We start from the raw sequence: 16,903 nt of genomic DNA, 5'->3' as shown, positions 1-16,903 counted from the left end.
TAATCAGCGGGAAAAAGGCGGGCATAAAAGAACGTGAATAAAAGAAGAACTCAACCTCTGAAGGAAAGCCTTCGTGGTTTTTTTTTTGGTCAAAGGTTCGATGATGCGGAGAAGCCGGCGCGACCCGGGAGTTGAACGTGTTCCCAAATGCTTTAAAGGGTAATTCTGGCGAAAATAACGGAAAGCGGTCCGGTTTGGAGCCCGTCTGACCGATATCCATCGGAGTGAAGTTAAACTGACATTATTGATAAAAGTCACGGTGATCTGTGGCGAGAGCGGAGAGCCGACGAGAATCCAGGGAGGTAGAGATAAAGAAGGCGGAGGATTTTGGGCACGAGGACGTGTCAGAGCTGCCAAAGTCCGAACCGCTAGGCGGGAAGGCAAGAGGAGGGCGGAGAGGGCGGTGAGGATGGAGAGGATGCAGAGGATGGAGAGGATGGAGAGGATGGAGAGGATGGAGAGGTCAGGGTTGGACGACCAACGTTCCAACGGCCGGTTGGGTTTGGGTGTCGGAGCCTCCGGTCCGGATCGGGGGAAACGTCGGGACTCCGGCTTTAACGCCGCTGAAAAGTCCAGACCCTCCTTTACGGGGTTTTTCGGTAACGTAGGTCGGGGCGGTCGGACGCCCCGACGGGCAGAACGTTCAGGGGGTCTCCATGTTCCCCTGCCTGGGTTCTACGTCGTCCATCTCGCAGAACCAAAAACAGACGGAACTGACCGGCGCTGCCGATGAGAAGGTGAAGGGTTGGACGGCTCTGGGGCCGTGATTGACAGGTCAAACCCCGCCTCCTGCCACCGCACGTGCACGCCTACGACCTGCTCACATCTATATGCGAGGAGCAGGTGTATGTGTGTGTGTGTGTGTGTGTGTGTGTGTGTGTGTGTGTGTGTGTGTGTGTGTGTGCGTGTGTCATTTTCTTTCCACTAATTTTGCAGTAATTCTTAATTCCAGATCTAAAACATGGAAGGAAAGTGAAAATAAAAAATCTAAACTTGTCCCTTGAAGCCAAAGGAACTCAGCGCCCGTCTCACTGCACATCCACTGCGGCCCTACACACACACACACACACACACACACACACACACACACACATTATTGCTTATGTCAAGACGCACAATATGTGGAAACCCATGTGTTCGGACCTCGGTGTGACAATCAACTGGGCTCCGGGTGTTACGGGAGTAATTAAAAAAAAAAAACAAAAACACACACACACACACGCACACTGCGGAACACACACACACACGGATGTTTGCTGGTGTTTTCAGGGATGTAGCACAAATTCTTTGGAGTTTTCAGAAGCAAAGATGAGGGTGAGAGACAGTCGGGTTTCTTTTCTTTCTCCTTTTCCCCCTTCGATCTCGATACACACACACACACACACACACACACACACACACACACACACACACACACACTTGTAACCCCCCCCCCCACCCCACCCACAGTACTGCTTTTCTTGACGCAACCGGTCCGTACAACACGCTTGGCACGGGTTATCAAAATAAATAAATACCCTGGAAGCTTGGCACTATGCAAAAGGAAAATTCACATTTCGGAAAGAAATCTTATAAAAAACTATTGAATAATCTCAGTCTAATCCACGTTTTTCCTCACTATTACTTATATACTATATGCTGATGAAGATTATAACAGTGTGGTAAACCTGGGGTGAGTCGACTACCACTGAAACAATAGAACTCCTATTCAAATACTTTCCATTTTTTTCTTTTGTTTTTGCACAAACTCACAGCGAAACGAAGGCTCTAACATCTATCCGTCTATCCGTGTTCCTCTTTGCGTTGCCTTTGCTCCCCGCGGCCTCCCGTCCTCACAGGTGTCCCTCCAGGATGCCGGCGACGGCCTGGTCCAGGGGGGGCCCCGGCGGGGCGGCGGCGGCGGCGGCGGCGGGGCCCTGCAGGCGCTGCAGCTCCAGGATGCTGTCGATGGCGCTCTGCAGATGCTCGCTGAGGACGCTTTCCTCCTGGAGGGCCGGCGGCGCCGGCGGCGGCGGGCGGCTGAAGCGCTGCTCCGGATCAGCCCTGAAGTATTTCAGTTTGGGGGCGCCGGCGTCCCGGGGGGGCGACTCCAGGCGGGCGGAGCGTGACGCCGGTGTAGAGCGGGGATCGGCGGATTTGGAGAGGAACCCGGCCTGCGGGGCTCCGGGCGGCGCGGCCCCGTGGGCGACCTCCTCGCAGGCTCCGCCCCCGTTGGACAGCTGACCCGCGCGGTCCCGCTTCAGGCCCGGGTCGCAGGCCGAGTTCCGGACCACCTTGCGGGAGCCCGACTCCTGCTTGATGGTCAGCCTGAGGGCCCCCCTGGAGCTGGACCGGTACGTCTTGAGCCCCGGAGGCCGGTCGGACAGCCGGGACCAGGCGGGGGGAGGGGAGGGGCTGCCGCCGGCGCCGGCGCCCGGCGGGGAAGACGCTGATGTGGCCAAGGTCATCATGAAGGACTCTGGGATCGGGAAGAATAACCGATAGGGATCAACATCTGGAACGTAAAGAAACACCTCGCTGTGATCCAGGATACTTGTGGTCGATCGGGGGGGAAGAATCCCGATTTCTTTGAAATAGAGGTTGTTGGCGTAATCTTCGGCTTTCCGCCGTTGGTTCCTGGTGCTGGCGGTACTTCAGTGTAAATGCTAATGCTGCCATTTCCAGTCCAAGGGAAGCAAAGGGACTGATGCTAAGCTACGCCGCTTCCCAAGGGCCGAGAGGCGGAGACAGGTGTGGGAAAATGCTTGTGGACGCACGCGACGTCCTCGGGATCCGCCGCCGCGTTCCGTGTTCTCGACGCTTCTCGTTTCAGGCGTTTTTTCGAGTTAAGCCGCTAGTTTTAAACGCGCGCTGAACGATTGAAGGCGGCTGGAAGAAACGCCACGGGCAGGAGACGCTTCCTGATTTTGAAGCCGGTTTTGACTTTGCTGCCGGGCGTTCTGCTCCTCGCTCGGGTTCAGATTGGAAAAGTCCCACAGAGGAGGTTTTTTTTCGCCGAAGGTTAAAACCGACCTCCCGACAGCCGGACGTCAACAACAATGGCCGCCTACGAGTGAAAAGGCTTTTACGATGTGATATGAATTGAGATTTTGTTATTGTTTTTAAGTAGCTGGTAGAAATATTGACCAATAGGACGGTGACATCTTGGTGGCCTCTTGAAGAGGTTTTAGAAAAGCTCCGGCTCCTGGAGGCTGAAGGCCAGCGACGACCTCCATCATCCCGTCGCCACTCATCCGCCGTCACAGCCTCCTCGATCCGCAGCTCTTTGTCCTTCTGAGACAAATGTGTTTCGATTTGGCGCCAGATAAATAAATTCTGAGCGGACTGGAAGGAGGTTTGGTAGTTTGACATGAACTGGATTGTTGCCAGTTACTCTCAAATCTGGATTTACTAAAATATACATTTTCATCCAAAATACAACCTTTTTTTTAGCGATTGACGTCTGGATTCATCCCTTGGAATTTGGAATTTTAAGATTCGGGATTACTCGTAAGTAACCAAGGGAATATTTCCCCTTTCTAGCCTTTTCCAGGCTCTTCCTCTCAGAGGGGAAAATACATTCATCTGCAATAATCCGGGATTTTAATCCGGGACCTGGAACGGGCTTCCGGTGCTTCATTTGACATTTTTTCTTCTTCTTTTACAGTGAATGTAGAAAAAAATCAGCTTCAATTCCTCTCTTTTGTTTCTCTACGGCCCCTCACGATACTCATCTGACACACACACACACACACACACACACACACACACACACAGATGCTGACCTGGGTCCCGGCGTGCTCGCCGCCTGTCCTCCGCCAAGGCGTATCGCTCCGCCTGGAGGAAGAGACGCTCCAGCATCACCATTTCTGCCGATGGGCTCTCCTGCTGTGGAGACAAGTTCACGTTTCGGTCAGGAAACACACACACACACACACACACACACACACACACACACACACACAGCATGTCAGAGTCTGGATTTACGGCCGTGAGGAAGAGATTTGTTTTCAAAGGAAAGAAAAATAGAGCCATATGGTTATCAAGGCAGTTTCATCATCTGCCTGAACGCCGGTCTATCGATAAATATAAAATATCGACCAATATAAAATCGGATCGATCAATAAGGTGTCGGTCTTTGACCCGAAAACTTTGCTGTATCTGCGCCGCCGAGCCGTGAGCTCGCTGTCGAGGCGCGACGTCAGTCAATCGGTCGAGACGCCGACGTCGAGTCCGTCGTGTACCGAAATGCGTCGCCACGGCAACACAGGGACGCCTATCGGCCGCGGTGTGGAGCCTCGCCGCCCCCCCGCCCACGGGCTCCTACCTGGGCCTCCTGGACCAGCAGCTGCCTGTACTTGTTCACCATGTCTTTGGTGCGTTTCAGCAAAAACCCAGACACCGAGTCAAACTCCTGGTCCACTGTGGGAGGGAAGGGTGGAGGAAGGAAGGACGGAGGAAAGGAAGGGTGGAGGAAAGGAAGGGAAGGATGGAGGAAAGGAAGGGAAGGATGGAGGAAAGGAAGGGTGGAGGAAAGGAAGGGAAGGATGGAGGAAAGGAAGGGAAGGGTGGAGGAAAGGAAGGGAAGGGTGGAGGAAAGGAAGGGAAGGATGGAGGAAAGGAAGGGAAGGGTGGAGGAAAGGAAGGATGGAGGAAAGGAAGGGTGGAGGAAAGGAAGGGAAGGATGGAGGAAAGGAAGGGAAGGATGGAGGAAAGGAAGGGTGGAGGAAAGGAAGGGAAGGATGGAGGAAAGGAAGGATGGAGGAAGGGAAGGGTGGAGGAAGGGAAGGATGGAGGAAAGGAAGGGAAGGATGGAGGAAAGGAAGGGTGGAGGAAAGGAAGGGAAGGATGGAGGAAAGGAAGGGAAGGATGGAGGAAAGGAAGGGTGGAGGAAAGGAAGGGAAGGATGGAGGAAAGGAAGGATGGAGGAAGGGAAGGGTGGAGGAAGGGAAGGATGGAGGAAAGGAAGGGAAGGATGGAGGAAAGGAAGGGTGGAGGAAAGGAAGGGAAGGATGGAGGAAAGGAAGGGAAGGGTGGAGGAAAGGAAGGGAAGGGTGGAGGAAAGGAAGGGAAGGATGGAGGAAAGGAAGGGAAGGATGGAGGAAAGGAAGGGAAGGATGGAGGAAGGGAAGGGTGGAGGAAAGGAAGGATGGAGGAAAGGAAGGGTGGAGGAAAGGAAGGGTAGGAAAGGAAGGGTAGGAAGGGAAGGATGGAGGAAAGGAAGGGTGGAGGAAAGGAAGGGAAGGGTGGAGGAAAGGAAGGGAAGGATGGAGGAAAGGAAGGGTGGAGGAAAGGAAGGGAAGGGTGGAGGAAAGGAAGGGAAGGATGGAGGAAAGGAAGGGAAGGATGGAGGAAAGGAAGGGTGGAGGAAAGGAAGGGAAGGGTGGAGGAAAGGAAGGGAAGGATGGAGGAAAGGAAGGGAAGGGTGGAGGAAAGGAAGGGAAGGATGGAGGAAAGGAAGGGTGGAGGAAAGGAAGGGAAGGGTGGAGGAAAGGAAGGGAAGGATGGAGGAAAGGAAGGGAAGGATGGAGGAAGGGAAGGGTGGAGGAAAGGAAGGATGGAGGAAAGGAAGGGTAGGAAAGGAAGGGTAGGAAGGGAAGGATGGAGGAAAGGAAGGGTGGAGGAAGGGAAGGGAGCAGGAAAGGAAGGGTAGGAAAGGAAGGGTGGAAAAAAGGAAGGGAGGGAAGGAAAGGAAGGATGGAGGAAGGGAAGGAAGCAGGAAGAGAAGGATGGGGGAAAGGAAGCGAGAGACGGTCAGCGTCAGGAGGAGCCACAGGATGCAGATCTCTCAGCGTCGTGTGTCTCCTCACCCAGCTGGCAGTGTTCCTGAGAGGGCGTCTCTCCGGCGCAGGCGTGATACGGCAGCAGGCGTCCGACCGCCTCGCCCAGCGAGGGGAAGGCCGGGCCGGTGAGCGGGTTCTGGACGGCGGCTCGGTCCGAACACAGCCGCTGCTGGAACCTGGGGGGCAGAAACACACTTTTCATTCTGAGTAAAGACGGTGACGCAGAACCTCCACACACACACACACACACACACACACACACACACACACATTAACTCCGTGTTCAAAAAGGCGGTTCTCAACCTCCCGGACGCACATTTAGACGGGTTGCGTTACATGTTTAGTACAAAATGTTTATTTGAGAAAAAAATCCATCTTAGTAGCCGTTTGATTGAAGCAAGATAATTAACTCGGGTGTTTTAAATTAAAATCTTATATTATTCATCAACTAATGTTTATTAAGCCGGCCGTTGCGCTCACCTGAAATTGACACGCTAAAAATCAGCCATCAATTTATCACCATCAAGATGTGACCTGAATTTCAACAGGCGTGCACGTGACCGCTCGTTCTCAAGCCGTGCACGTCGCCCCGTCCTCTCTACGGCCAAACATGCATCGTGTCCCGGATGGCGGCCCTTACCTGTGTCTGCGCACCGCTGGTGTGAGACGCTCCTCGCTCTGCTGCTCCGGACCTGCCAGCTGGAACACACACACACACACACACACACACACACACACACACACACACACACACACACACACACAGAGTGGAGCAAAGGAGAGATTGAATGGCAGTTTGCATTACAGTTGATTAGCATTAGTTTGCTTTGCTTTTCCCTGCAAACACACACACACACACACACACACACACACACACACACACACACACACACATACACATTTAGAGGCGTGTCAATTGCGAGGTGAGTCCAGGTGCAATGCAGTCGTGACATTGGAGAACCGAACCGCCGTTCCTACGTGGCCCCCTGTTTCTACCTGTCGATGAGATTTTAGGGAGGAATCGTAACAATTTCCTGAAAAAAATCCCCGACGTCGACGTTTGAACCTCGTTCGACAAAGCAAAGGGCGCCAGTTGATGTAATTCAGGTCACCTATTTCTGCCTCCTGCCCCGGCTCCCCCAGGGGAGCAGAGAGAACGCGGGTCGGAGAATCTCGTCACGAACGGGAAACTCGGCGCCGCGGCGTCTCTCACCTCGCTCGGCGCCGGCCGGCCGGCCTCGGCTCGGCCGCGCTCCCTCGGCGCCGGGTTTCCGTGGACCGGCTGCGTCCGGGCCGCGGGCGAGGGGGGGCCGACGTCGAGAGCGGGCGTCCGACTCTCCGGGGCCGAGGACGCCGTCGGCTCTGAAAAAGGGACGGGACGGAGGAGGTCAGGCGGCGCCCGGGCAGGTGACTCGGGAGAAACGGAGAAACGGGAGGTCGGGTGGAAACAAACTGACCGTTGACTGTGAGCCGACGGACGCCGCCGCCGCCGGCCGAGGGTTCCGGCTGCGGCCGAGGCGTCGAGGACGAGGACCGGGGAGCCGAGGAGTCGGCCCCGCCGGGAAAGGCGGAGTCTAGAGGCGGCGGCCGCCGGCGGAACACGGGGGCCGGGAGCTCTTCAACAAACCGGACTTGGGGCTCGGCGTGAGGCGGGCGGGCCGAGACCTCGGGAGGCGACGAGGCGGCGTCCTGATCGGACGGCGAGGAGCCGAGCGGCCGAGGCTCCTCGCCGTCCGAGGGAAGAGGAGAGTCCTCGACGTGCTGCGCCTCGCCGCCACCGCCGGCCGGCGGGGAAGCCAAAGACTCTGTCGGCAGCGGCGGCGGCGCCCCCGCTAGCAAATGGGACGAGAGCGGGGAACTAAGTGCTTCCTGCGGACAAACGCGACAGGAAGTGGACAGTTAGATCCTGTGGATAATCTGATGATCTGAATCCCCAGATTATATGGAAATCTCCGGATTTTCTCCCGGATTTTCCCGACCTCGTCGGAAGGGGAAGCATAATTACTCTGTAATGACAGTAAAACGGTGTCGGCCGACCAATTAGTAACTTTTAATCTCCTTTATATTCTCTGTTTTTGCTGTTTGATTTTCTCTGATTATGCATTGACATTGATGGAACCGAGTCCTGCCTCTCTTTTCCTGAACCTGCTTTCCATCAGGGTGACTTTTCCCCTCAGGGTCAAATGAAGTGAACTCACCGGTAAAGTGGTGAATCTTTCCCAGCTTTACGTTAAACCGCCAGACTGGACCAATCGAAGAACACCGTTTCCCCTCACCTGTTGCAGGTGTTGCATAAAGGCTGGGTTGTGGCTGATGGCGCTCATGGCCTCCTCCTCCGCCATCTGGGGCAAAAGGAGTTTCGGCATCCCGGCGTCTGCGGGGTCGGGGGTCGGGGTCGGGGTCGGGGGTCGCTGTAGGATGGCGACGGCCGGCGGGGAGGAAGAAGAGGAGGAAGAAGAGGTGGAGGAGGTGGAGGGCAGCAGCCCCGCAGGGGCGCGCTGGACCGAGACCGGCTGGAGAATCTGAGCGTAGCGCTGCAGGAAAGAAAAACATTACAGCGAGTTTTAAAAACATGTTGGGGGGGGTTTCACTGTGAGTGGGCGGAGAAGCAGCCGCTTTGTGGAAAATGTGAAAAACAGAAGGATTGGGAAAGAAAATGTATGTCACGCAATTTGGCAAAACAACAACAAAGAAATCCCATCCTAGACGCTCCAGGTGCTCGGGCTATTTATAGTTTAATATTATTAAAATTTTTCGTGTTACTAAAAATAATACCTCCAAATGGAGGTTTGTTTTATATTCAATGAACAAAAAAGGATATTGATAAGAAAAAGAGATACCGATAAAAAAATATATTTTTCTGTGAATTGTACAGATATACGATACTAATCTTAGAAAGTAAATCAACAGAAGCGCTGCACTTTCTGCACTTGCATTAGGTTTGAAAAATATTAAAAATAAAATAAATAAATAAAAAACTTTCATTTGCCTTATCATTAAAATAGAAGTGGTATGATTTTTCTAACACTGCTAGGTTTTTTTTTTTTTAACAAAGAGCAAATTTTGTTTCCCTGGAAACCACGGTTGCCATGGATACAGAGATCAATTGGAATTTGCACATAAAACTCGCGTCGGACCCGACATGACGACGGACGACCTCGCGACGGCGCTTCACCTGCGTCAGTTGCTGGAAGGCGTCCTCCGATCGGTTGGGTTCGTCCGGCGCGCTCCTGTCCGGCAGCAGCACCACCGAGGCCGGCCGGAGGCTCGGCTGCACCTCCGGCGGCGCGGCGGCGGCGGCGGCGAAAGGCAGCCGCTGGACCACAGAGGGGCCGTTCACGATGGAGATGGAGGCGAGGTCGGAGGGGAGCATCGCCGAGCTGTTGATCAGCGTGATGTGGTTGCCCAGAGCCGGGCCGTGCACCAGGGCGGCCGGCCGCCCCTGCGCCGCCGGCGGGTAGCTCCCCGCCAGCGGCGCCGGCATCTGGAAGACAGCGGGGGACGCCGGCTGCAGCTGCAAAGGTCCGGAAAGCACGGCGGCCTGGTGGAGAGCGAGCTGCCCCGCCGGGGCGGCGAAGACGGGTCCGAAGTTCAGCTGCCTTTGGGGTACGGTCAGGATCTGAGGGCCGTCCACGAGCGGGCCGGCCGGGGGCGCCGCGCCGTGGACGGGGCCGCCCCGGGGACCCGGGGTCAGCAGCGGCCGGGCGGCGGCGGCGGCGGCGGGCTGGGAGATGGCGACGGGGGACTGGCCCGAGAGAAGGAACTGGTTTTGGCCTTGAAAGAGTCCCTGAGGCTGCAGCACGAAGGAGGCGCCCTGGTTGAGCAGCTGCAGGCTGAGCGGCTTGGAGAGCTGGGGCGGCGGGGGGGGCGCGGCGCCCGACTTCTGGACGGCGGGCTGGGACAGCAGGATATTGGGCGAGGCGGATCTGGGTACGAACGCCAGACCCTGTGCCGGTTTCTGGGCGGACGGCTTCGGGCTTATTTGGACCAGCCTGGGCTGGATGCTGATGGGCGGCTTGGGCTGGATGGGGAGGGGGGCGCGCTGCAGGACGATACCCGGCGCCGCCGCCGTCAGCGCCGGCGTGATGAGAGGGCGGGCGGCGACGGCGGGCACGGCTTTATGGATGATCATCCCCGAGCCCCGGACGGGACTCAGGGAGAAGGAGGCCTCGGCGGAAGGAGTCGGGAACACGTTTCCGGGCAGGAGGCCCATCAGCTGAGGGGGCGCGGCGGGTTTCAGAGAGGGGCATCCGGGGCCCACCGCCAGGAGCGAGGGCTGCGGGGGCTCCACCGCCGCCTGGGAGTCTCTGGGCAACACGGGGGTCACGGGCAGCGTCACAGACTTGGGGACGAAAGCCGGCGGCGAGAGGAGGGGGGCTGGCGAGTAGAGGGACAGGCCGTCGGCGGGGGCGGCCAGACCCGCCTCCAGGGCCATGGTCTGCTCCGTGATGTCGGCCTCCTGCAGGCTCTGCTGCAGGATGTCGCACGCCGCCGCCTCCGTTTCCTCCACGTCGGCCTTCTTTTGCCGGCCTCCGGCCTCGGGGTCCCCCCGCCCCGCCTGCGGGTCCCCCCCGCCCTCCGGCGACGACATGAGCGCCTCCTCCAGGAAGGAAAGATCCACGCAGCCCGGCGGAGGCGAGTCGGGCAAATCCCTGCCATCTCCCAGCAGAGAGACGGGACTCTGGTCGCAGACAAAGAGGGAGACGCCGACGGCGGCGGGACGGAGCGAAAAAAAGGAGGGGAGATGATTAGCGGGAGTCGACGGGAAGCAGGGGAGGGAGGGGGTGCGGCGAGCTCCTCCCGGGGAAGGTGTCGCCTCGATTGTTGTGACTCACCGGGGTGTCGGTGAAGAGGGAGGGCTCCCCGGAGGACGAGTTAATGAGCAGGTCTTCCGTCTGCAGCTGGAGGGAGGAAAGCGGCCCATTTCTAGGTTAGCGGCGGTGAGAAAGGCAGGGCGGCGTATCACATTGCGCCCCCCCCCCCCCCCGCCGCCATCTTTTTTTTCCGCCCGAAAAACCCCGGAATTGTCTCCCGTCGCTTTCTATCCGGGGCTCGGTTTTACCTCATTGGTCCCGTGAAGGAAGTCGTTCAGGGCCTGGGGGTCGCTGCCGAGACACAAGCCGGGACGGAACGGTCAGACGGCGAAGGAAAAACAAACATTTCACCTTTTTTCTTTTTAATTGGCAAAGCCGGACACGTCACCTTTCCCTTCTTTCACGCCGGCGAAAGAAAAACACAACTACCTTTAACGACATCTGGTTGAAAAATGCTGTCCAGATATTGTGTATTATGTTCAACAGCTTTGCGGTTTATACTTTGTTTGTGTTGGTTTTGGCCAACAGTACAATAACTACATGTTTTTAAACTGCACAAAAATGTAAATTTGTGACACTGTGTCAAGTCATGGGGTAGGATGACGGAAATATGCACGTCTGCCAGGAAAAATAAATATCTCAACTAAAATATTTCATGTAAAAACTGATAGACTGTCAAATATTAAACCAAACCTGCTTTTTCACAATAAAATCAAACGTCCCCCTGACATCCGACATCTTATCAATTGATATCCTTAGCTGTCGCTAAGTTCCACAGCTCCGGCGGCGGCGGCGGCAGCGGCGTCTGTCCGGCGACTCACCACAAAACATCAAGAAGACACGTCCCATCTTCATCCTCCATGTCAACTGAGAGAAGCGGGAAACGAGACGCAGTCAGAGGTGTGACTTTCAGGGAGGTCAAAGGTCATCACAAGTAAGATCCGACCTATAATCATCTTATCACTTCCATATTTTAAACAATATTAGCTTGATTGGTCGATTTCTCTGAGCTCCATTAATCCTTGCTCAACTTTTACTTGGGACGCCGGACGAGCGGGACGGAAACCAACGGACCGGCGGAGGAGGGCCGGTATGTGGATGTGATGTCATAGCCGCTGTGACGCTGTGATCCAACATCGCAGCGTCACAGCGTCACTGCGTCACTGCGCCGACGACGACGAACAGATGACGATCATGAAGAAACGGCGCCCAAAACAGGAAGTGAATGGATAAAAAGCTGCACCGACGGTGAAATGACAAATCCTGCCTCACTGAAAAATGAGGAGACCTGCAGCTCAAGGACTTCCAGGTATTTCAGGAACAGCTGTGAACTCTTGTTGTTTCCAAGATGAATCTCAAGTGAACTTTCAGGGATTTAAAGGGGATCATATTTTGGGGAACTTTCAATAGAAAACATCAAGTTTAAGGGTAAAAAATATTTCCTGTTCTCGCTGTGCTGGAAAAATCAGGATCATTCCAATGTCAGGATTGCTGGACATCATTTGTCATCTCAGCTAACACACACACACACACACACACACACACACACACACACACACACACAACAACTGTGTCCTGATTTCATCTGACAACACAACAACATGTTAAAGCTGAAATCGACACAAACTGACTGTTAGCTGCAAGTGTCACAACAACACAAGGTCCCTGGGTGGAGTTTGTATGTTTGTATGTTTGTATGTCTGTATGTTTGTATGTTTGTATGTTTGTATGTCTGTATGTTTGTATGTTTGTATGTTTGTATGTTTGTATGTCTGTATGTTTGTATGTTTGTATGTTTGTATGTTTGTATGTCTGTATGTTTGTATATTTGTATGTTTGTATGTTTGTATGTTTGTAGGTCTGTATGTTTGTATGTTTGTATGTCTGTATGTCTGTATGTTTGTATGTTTGTGTGTTTATAGGTCTGTATGTTTGTAGGTCTGTATGTTTGTATGTCTGAATGTTCCCGGTGTTTCCTCCGCTTCTCTCGTGTCCTCCAAAAACCTGCATGAGGTCTGACGGAGATGCTAATTAGCTCAGATGAGTGAATGAGTGTTCAGTTGTGTGTTTCTATCTGATGTGTGAACGCTTGTGTCTCTATCTGATGACAAAGTGAAGCCCGTCTACATGACGCATGAACGAGGGTCAAAGGTTGGATGTCGGCACGGCGGCGCAGTGGATGGCGCCGGGGTTAGCGGCCAAGTCTGTTAGCGCTCAGGTTAGCGGCGCAGTGGTTAGCACTGGAACCGACCCGTGTTCCTTTGGAGCTTTTCTGTCGGTCAAGCAGGTTCATTGGGAACCTGTGAATGGTTGGCTCTTCAGGTGGTCCAGGGGGTCCTGATGTGGGAGAGGCTTTGCTTCACCCTGAGTGTGGGATGAGGCGGTAAATATGGATGCTTGGACCGTCTCTGGAAAGGACGCCTGAGTAGTATTATGGATCTGCGTGATCTACATGATGTGTGAAAGGGGGAGCGATCAGTCCGTTCATTTTTTGTTGTTTTGTTCATTTAAGTCAGTTCATGCAGCTCCTGGTTAGGAGGTACACACAGCTTGGAGGTGTGTGTGTGTGTGTGTGTGTGTGTGTGTGTGTGTGTGTGTGTGTTGTATGTCTGAGAGTGTGACTGTGCAGCCTGCACTGTGTGCAACTACAAAATAACAATCCCAGAGACTCCAGTTTGTCTCTGGTAACGTTCCCTTCTTTTTCCCGCCTGCCCAGCGGCCCCACCTAGCGCACGTGCACTCTCTGTTGAGGCTTCAAAATAAGAGCTGAGGGCATCTACTGCGCTTCCAACTTAACGCGGGAACAAACCCGTAAAGACGGTTCTGGTGGGACGCCTGGCCTACCTCACGGGTGAGAGGCCCCATGCAGAGCGGTCCGGCTGAGTTCTGGCCTCATGGGAAGCCGTGGCGTGGCTTCAGCGTGCGGCGGCGGCGCAGGGGGGAGCGGCGCCGGGAGTCGGCGGGACGGAGGCGGTCGGTCCCGTCCGCCGGGCCATCGCCGCCGGGCCGATGGAGAGCCTGGACGGAGGGATGACAAGGACGAGAAGCACCGGAGGGTTGAGAAGGGCGGAGGGGGAAGCGCCGACACACCTGGTAACCCGCCGGGTCACGCCGGGTCACGCCGGGTTACCGGCGGCCAAAGCGGGAGCCGGCAGGTGCCAGAACGCTTCCTTCACCCCCTCCTCCGGCGGGGACACACACTTCTGAGGGCGTCATCTTCTGATGGGATGGACAGGAGGAGGAAGATGAAGAGGAGGCGGGGATGCTATTGTTGTGGCCGTCCAGACGTGAGTGGTGCAAAAGTGCCCCTCCGCCCCCCCACCACCCTTGGCTGCGACCCGGTGAGGCTCTCAGCCAATTAAAAACCGGTTTACTCGCCTGCTCGGGGTCCCTTTAGGGGGGGGGGGGGGGGTGAGGATGAGGAGGATGAAGATGAAGATGAAGAAGGCCAGGCGAAGCTCCCGCTGACATGTTTTTGTTTACAGCCGCATTCGGAGCCGCAGCGCCCAATGAGAGGCGGCCGGCCGCGGCGTGTGTGCGTGTGCGTGTGTGCGTGTGTGTTTAATAGGTTACGTAAGGTGAATGTGCGTTCACGTGAAATTAATGCCCCCCCCCCCACACACACACACACACACACACACACACACGCACAGACGCGCTCCCTCCTCCTGCCTCCCAGATGCGTGGCTCGTTGTGTTCGTTGTGTACACACACACACACACACACACACACACACACACACACACACGCACACACACATGCACACACAGCCGCGGTGTCTCGCGTGGAACGGGAGACGGCGGGTCGTATCGCGGTAACAAAAGACGCGCTGGCGTATGCGTGTGTGTGTGAGTGTGTGTGTGTGTGTGTGTGTGTGTTGTTTTTTTTTCAATATCGTTGCGATCTCACTCCCCTTACCGTGTGTGCCATTAGTGTGTATCCGCACCCCCGCACCCCCCGCACCTCCACACACCACCCCGAAAAAAAAAAGTGTAGCGGAAGCAGAAAGAAGAAAAGAACTCACCCCGTCTTTGTGGTTTATTGTCCTGGCGCGCGGGCGGGACGCCGCGCCATCGATCCACGCTCCGTGGGCTTTTCAGATGCTAAAAGGAGGAGAGGGAGGAGGAGAGGAAAGGAGGAGAGGAAAGGAGGAAGGGAGGAAAGGAGGAGGGGGGGAGGGGTTGGAAGGCTGGAGGTGGGGGGGGGGGAGTGGGAGTGGGAGTGGGAGTGGGAGTGGGGCTTCACCGGGGCGGGTGTGAGAAACAGGACGAGTGGATCACAACACAACACAACACAACACAACACAACACAACACAACACAAAGGTGGGAAAGCGCGCCCGAGGAGGAGGAGCACACACGCACGCAGCCGTGCACGCGCCCGGTCCACCGACACGGACTTTCACGCCAGAAAGAAAATGATTAGAATAAAGAAATAAGGTGGAAGTTGAAATAAAAAAACGTGAGGTCCACGCGGGGAGGGTTTCCAAACACAGCGCGTGGCGGCTCTTCCACACGTGATCATTCCACACGCGTGAATTAAATAAATGAGCGGCAAAACAAACACGTCACGTCTTGACCTGACATTTATTTTGTGACGATGTTCAGTTGTAAATGAAATAAACGTCAGCCGAGGGGTTTCCAGCCTCCCGGTGACCCGAGGGGTCGAGCCGTGGGGTCTCGGGTCGCCCCCCCCGAGCCGTGGGGTCTCGGGTCGCCCCCCCGAGCCGTGGGGTCTCGGGTCGCCCCCCCGAGCCTTGGGGTCTCGGGTCGCCCCCGAGGCCGACGGCCCCGGACGGAAGAGGCCCGGCTCGGAGGACCCCGATGACGGGAGCAGTAATGGACCCCCTTCCTTCGGCTCGCCAGGCGAGGCCGGGGTCAAAGGGTCGGGACGCCGTGCGGCGCTTTGCTGCGAAGCCATCTGATTGGAAGGCTGAGACGGGGCGCGAGGCCGGGGGTCACCTGACCGATATGTCACCCTCTGCAGGGGGTCGACCTCTTGTCGGCTCGGGGGTCGCCCCGGTGACCGGCGGCGGGTAGGCCGGGGCGTATTGACGCATTGATTGCCCGCCGACACGACGCCTGAATGTTGGGGTTCAACCCGGCGATGCCAAGGCGCCTCCTTCCGCCTCTGGGTCGAGGGAGGGTTTGACCGTCGTGTGTGTGTCTGCACGCCCGACGGCGCTTCAGACCAAACACCTCTTTCGTCGGAGTCCCCCGACGGGCTCGAGGCACCTCGGGGACTCCCTCGTCCCTCGGCGTTGCCACGGGAGAAGTTTGATGAGGTCATGAAGAAGGACTTTTGAGATTCTGCTCCTCCGTCCAGCTGCTCCGGAGGGGAAGCAGTCACTGTCAACACTGTTTGCAGAGGAACTGCCAGCCTCAAGCGGCGGGGAAACCCTTCTCAAGACGACAAGCCTACCCATGTGAAAGCAGAGTTGGGGATCTCCAGGGTGGACTCTCCTGTTTCATGACCAGAAGATACCTAGATAGTCCAAAAGCACCTCAGCGGCAGGGACTACAAGGCAGTGGGGCTTCTGGATTGGCAAACCGGGGCGCTGAGCCCCCACTTTGAAAAGGGATACCGGAGGGTGCTCTCCTACTCCAGGGAACACGCTCCTCAGACTCCCTGGGAAATGGATGCTGGAGAAGAGGGTCCACCAGGTGGTTGAACCTCAGATTCCAGAGGAGCAGTGTGGTTTTTGTCCTGTTGTGTAGCAGTGGAGCAGCTCTGTAGCCTTGGCAGGGTCCTTGAAGGTGCATCGGTTTGCCCAACCGGTCTACAAGTGTTTTGTGGACGTGGAGAAGGCATTTGACCGCGTCCCGCAGGCAACTCTTTTGGGGAATTCTGCTACGGGAGTTCGGGGTTCCGATACCTGTAATTCGGGCCGTTCCGTCCTTGTATGATCGTGTCGGAGCTCGGTCCGCATCGTAGGTTGTAAGTCGGATTCGTATCAGGTCCTCTGAGTGGAGTCGCTGCTGCGGCGTGAGCATCTGATCAGGGGGCCTCCTGGACGCCTCCCTGGTGAGGAGGTGTTCCAGGAGGTGGACCAGGAGGTGGACCAGGAGGTGTTCCAGGAGGTGGACCAGGAGGTGGACCGAGGGAAGTCCCAGGACAAGCTGGACGGACTGTGTCTCCTGGCTGGCCTGGGAACACCTCGGGGTCCAACAGAAGAGCTGAACCAGATGGCCAGGGAGGGGGAGGTCCTCCTGGGTCTGGATGGATGGAGAAAGGGATGGATGGTTATTACTCACAAAAAGGCAACACGATGGCAGCAACTCAATGTTGTTCTTCAGCTTTTGAACCCAATTTTACAAAACCCATCCTA

At 55.9% G+C, this 16,903-nt stretch overlaps 1 protein-coding gene across 1 annotated transcript; it reads right to left on the bottom strand.

Moving 5' to 3' along the window:
- Positions 1-1,460: 1,460 nt before the first annotated feature.
- On the bottom strand, positions 1,461-13,523 carry LOC147238113 (BRD4-interacting chromatin-remodeling complex-associated protein). Its single transcript, XM_086162759.1, has 13 exons — positions 13,421-13,523; positions 11,398-11,443; positions 10,825-10,867; positions 10,598-10,663; positions 8,938-10,443; positions 8,039-8,296; positions 7,220-7,631; positions 6,976-7,124; positions 6,403-6,461; positions 5,790-5,938; positions 4,307-4,401; positions 3,765-3,867; positions 1,461-2,458 (listed from the first exon to the last, which is right to left on the bottom strand). The coding sequence occupies exons 2-13, from the start codon at positions 11,436-11,438 to the stop codon at positions 1,833-1,835; spliced, it is 3,507 nt and encodes a 1,168-aa protein (XP_086018885.1). The 5' UTR covers positions 11,439-11,443; positions 13,421-13,523; the 3' UTR covers positions 1,461-1,832.
- Between the last annotated feature and the right edge of the window lie 3,380 nt (positions 13,524-16,903).

Source organism: Fistularia commersonii, chromosome 1 (assembly GCF_037954325.1).
Source record: "Fistularia commersonii isolate RoL2024-O1a breed Wild chromosome 1, RoL_Fcom_v1.0, whole genome shotgun sequence".
In the NCBI taxonomy this organism is placed as follows: Eukaryota; Metazoa; Chordata; class Actinopteri; order Syngnathiformes; family Fistulariidae; genus Fistularia; species Fistularia commersonii.
This window is presented reverse-complemented; position numbering and strand designations above follow the sequence as displayed.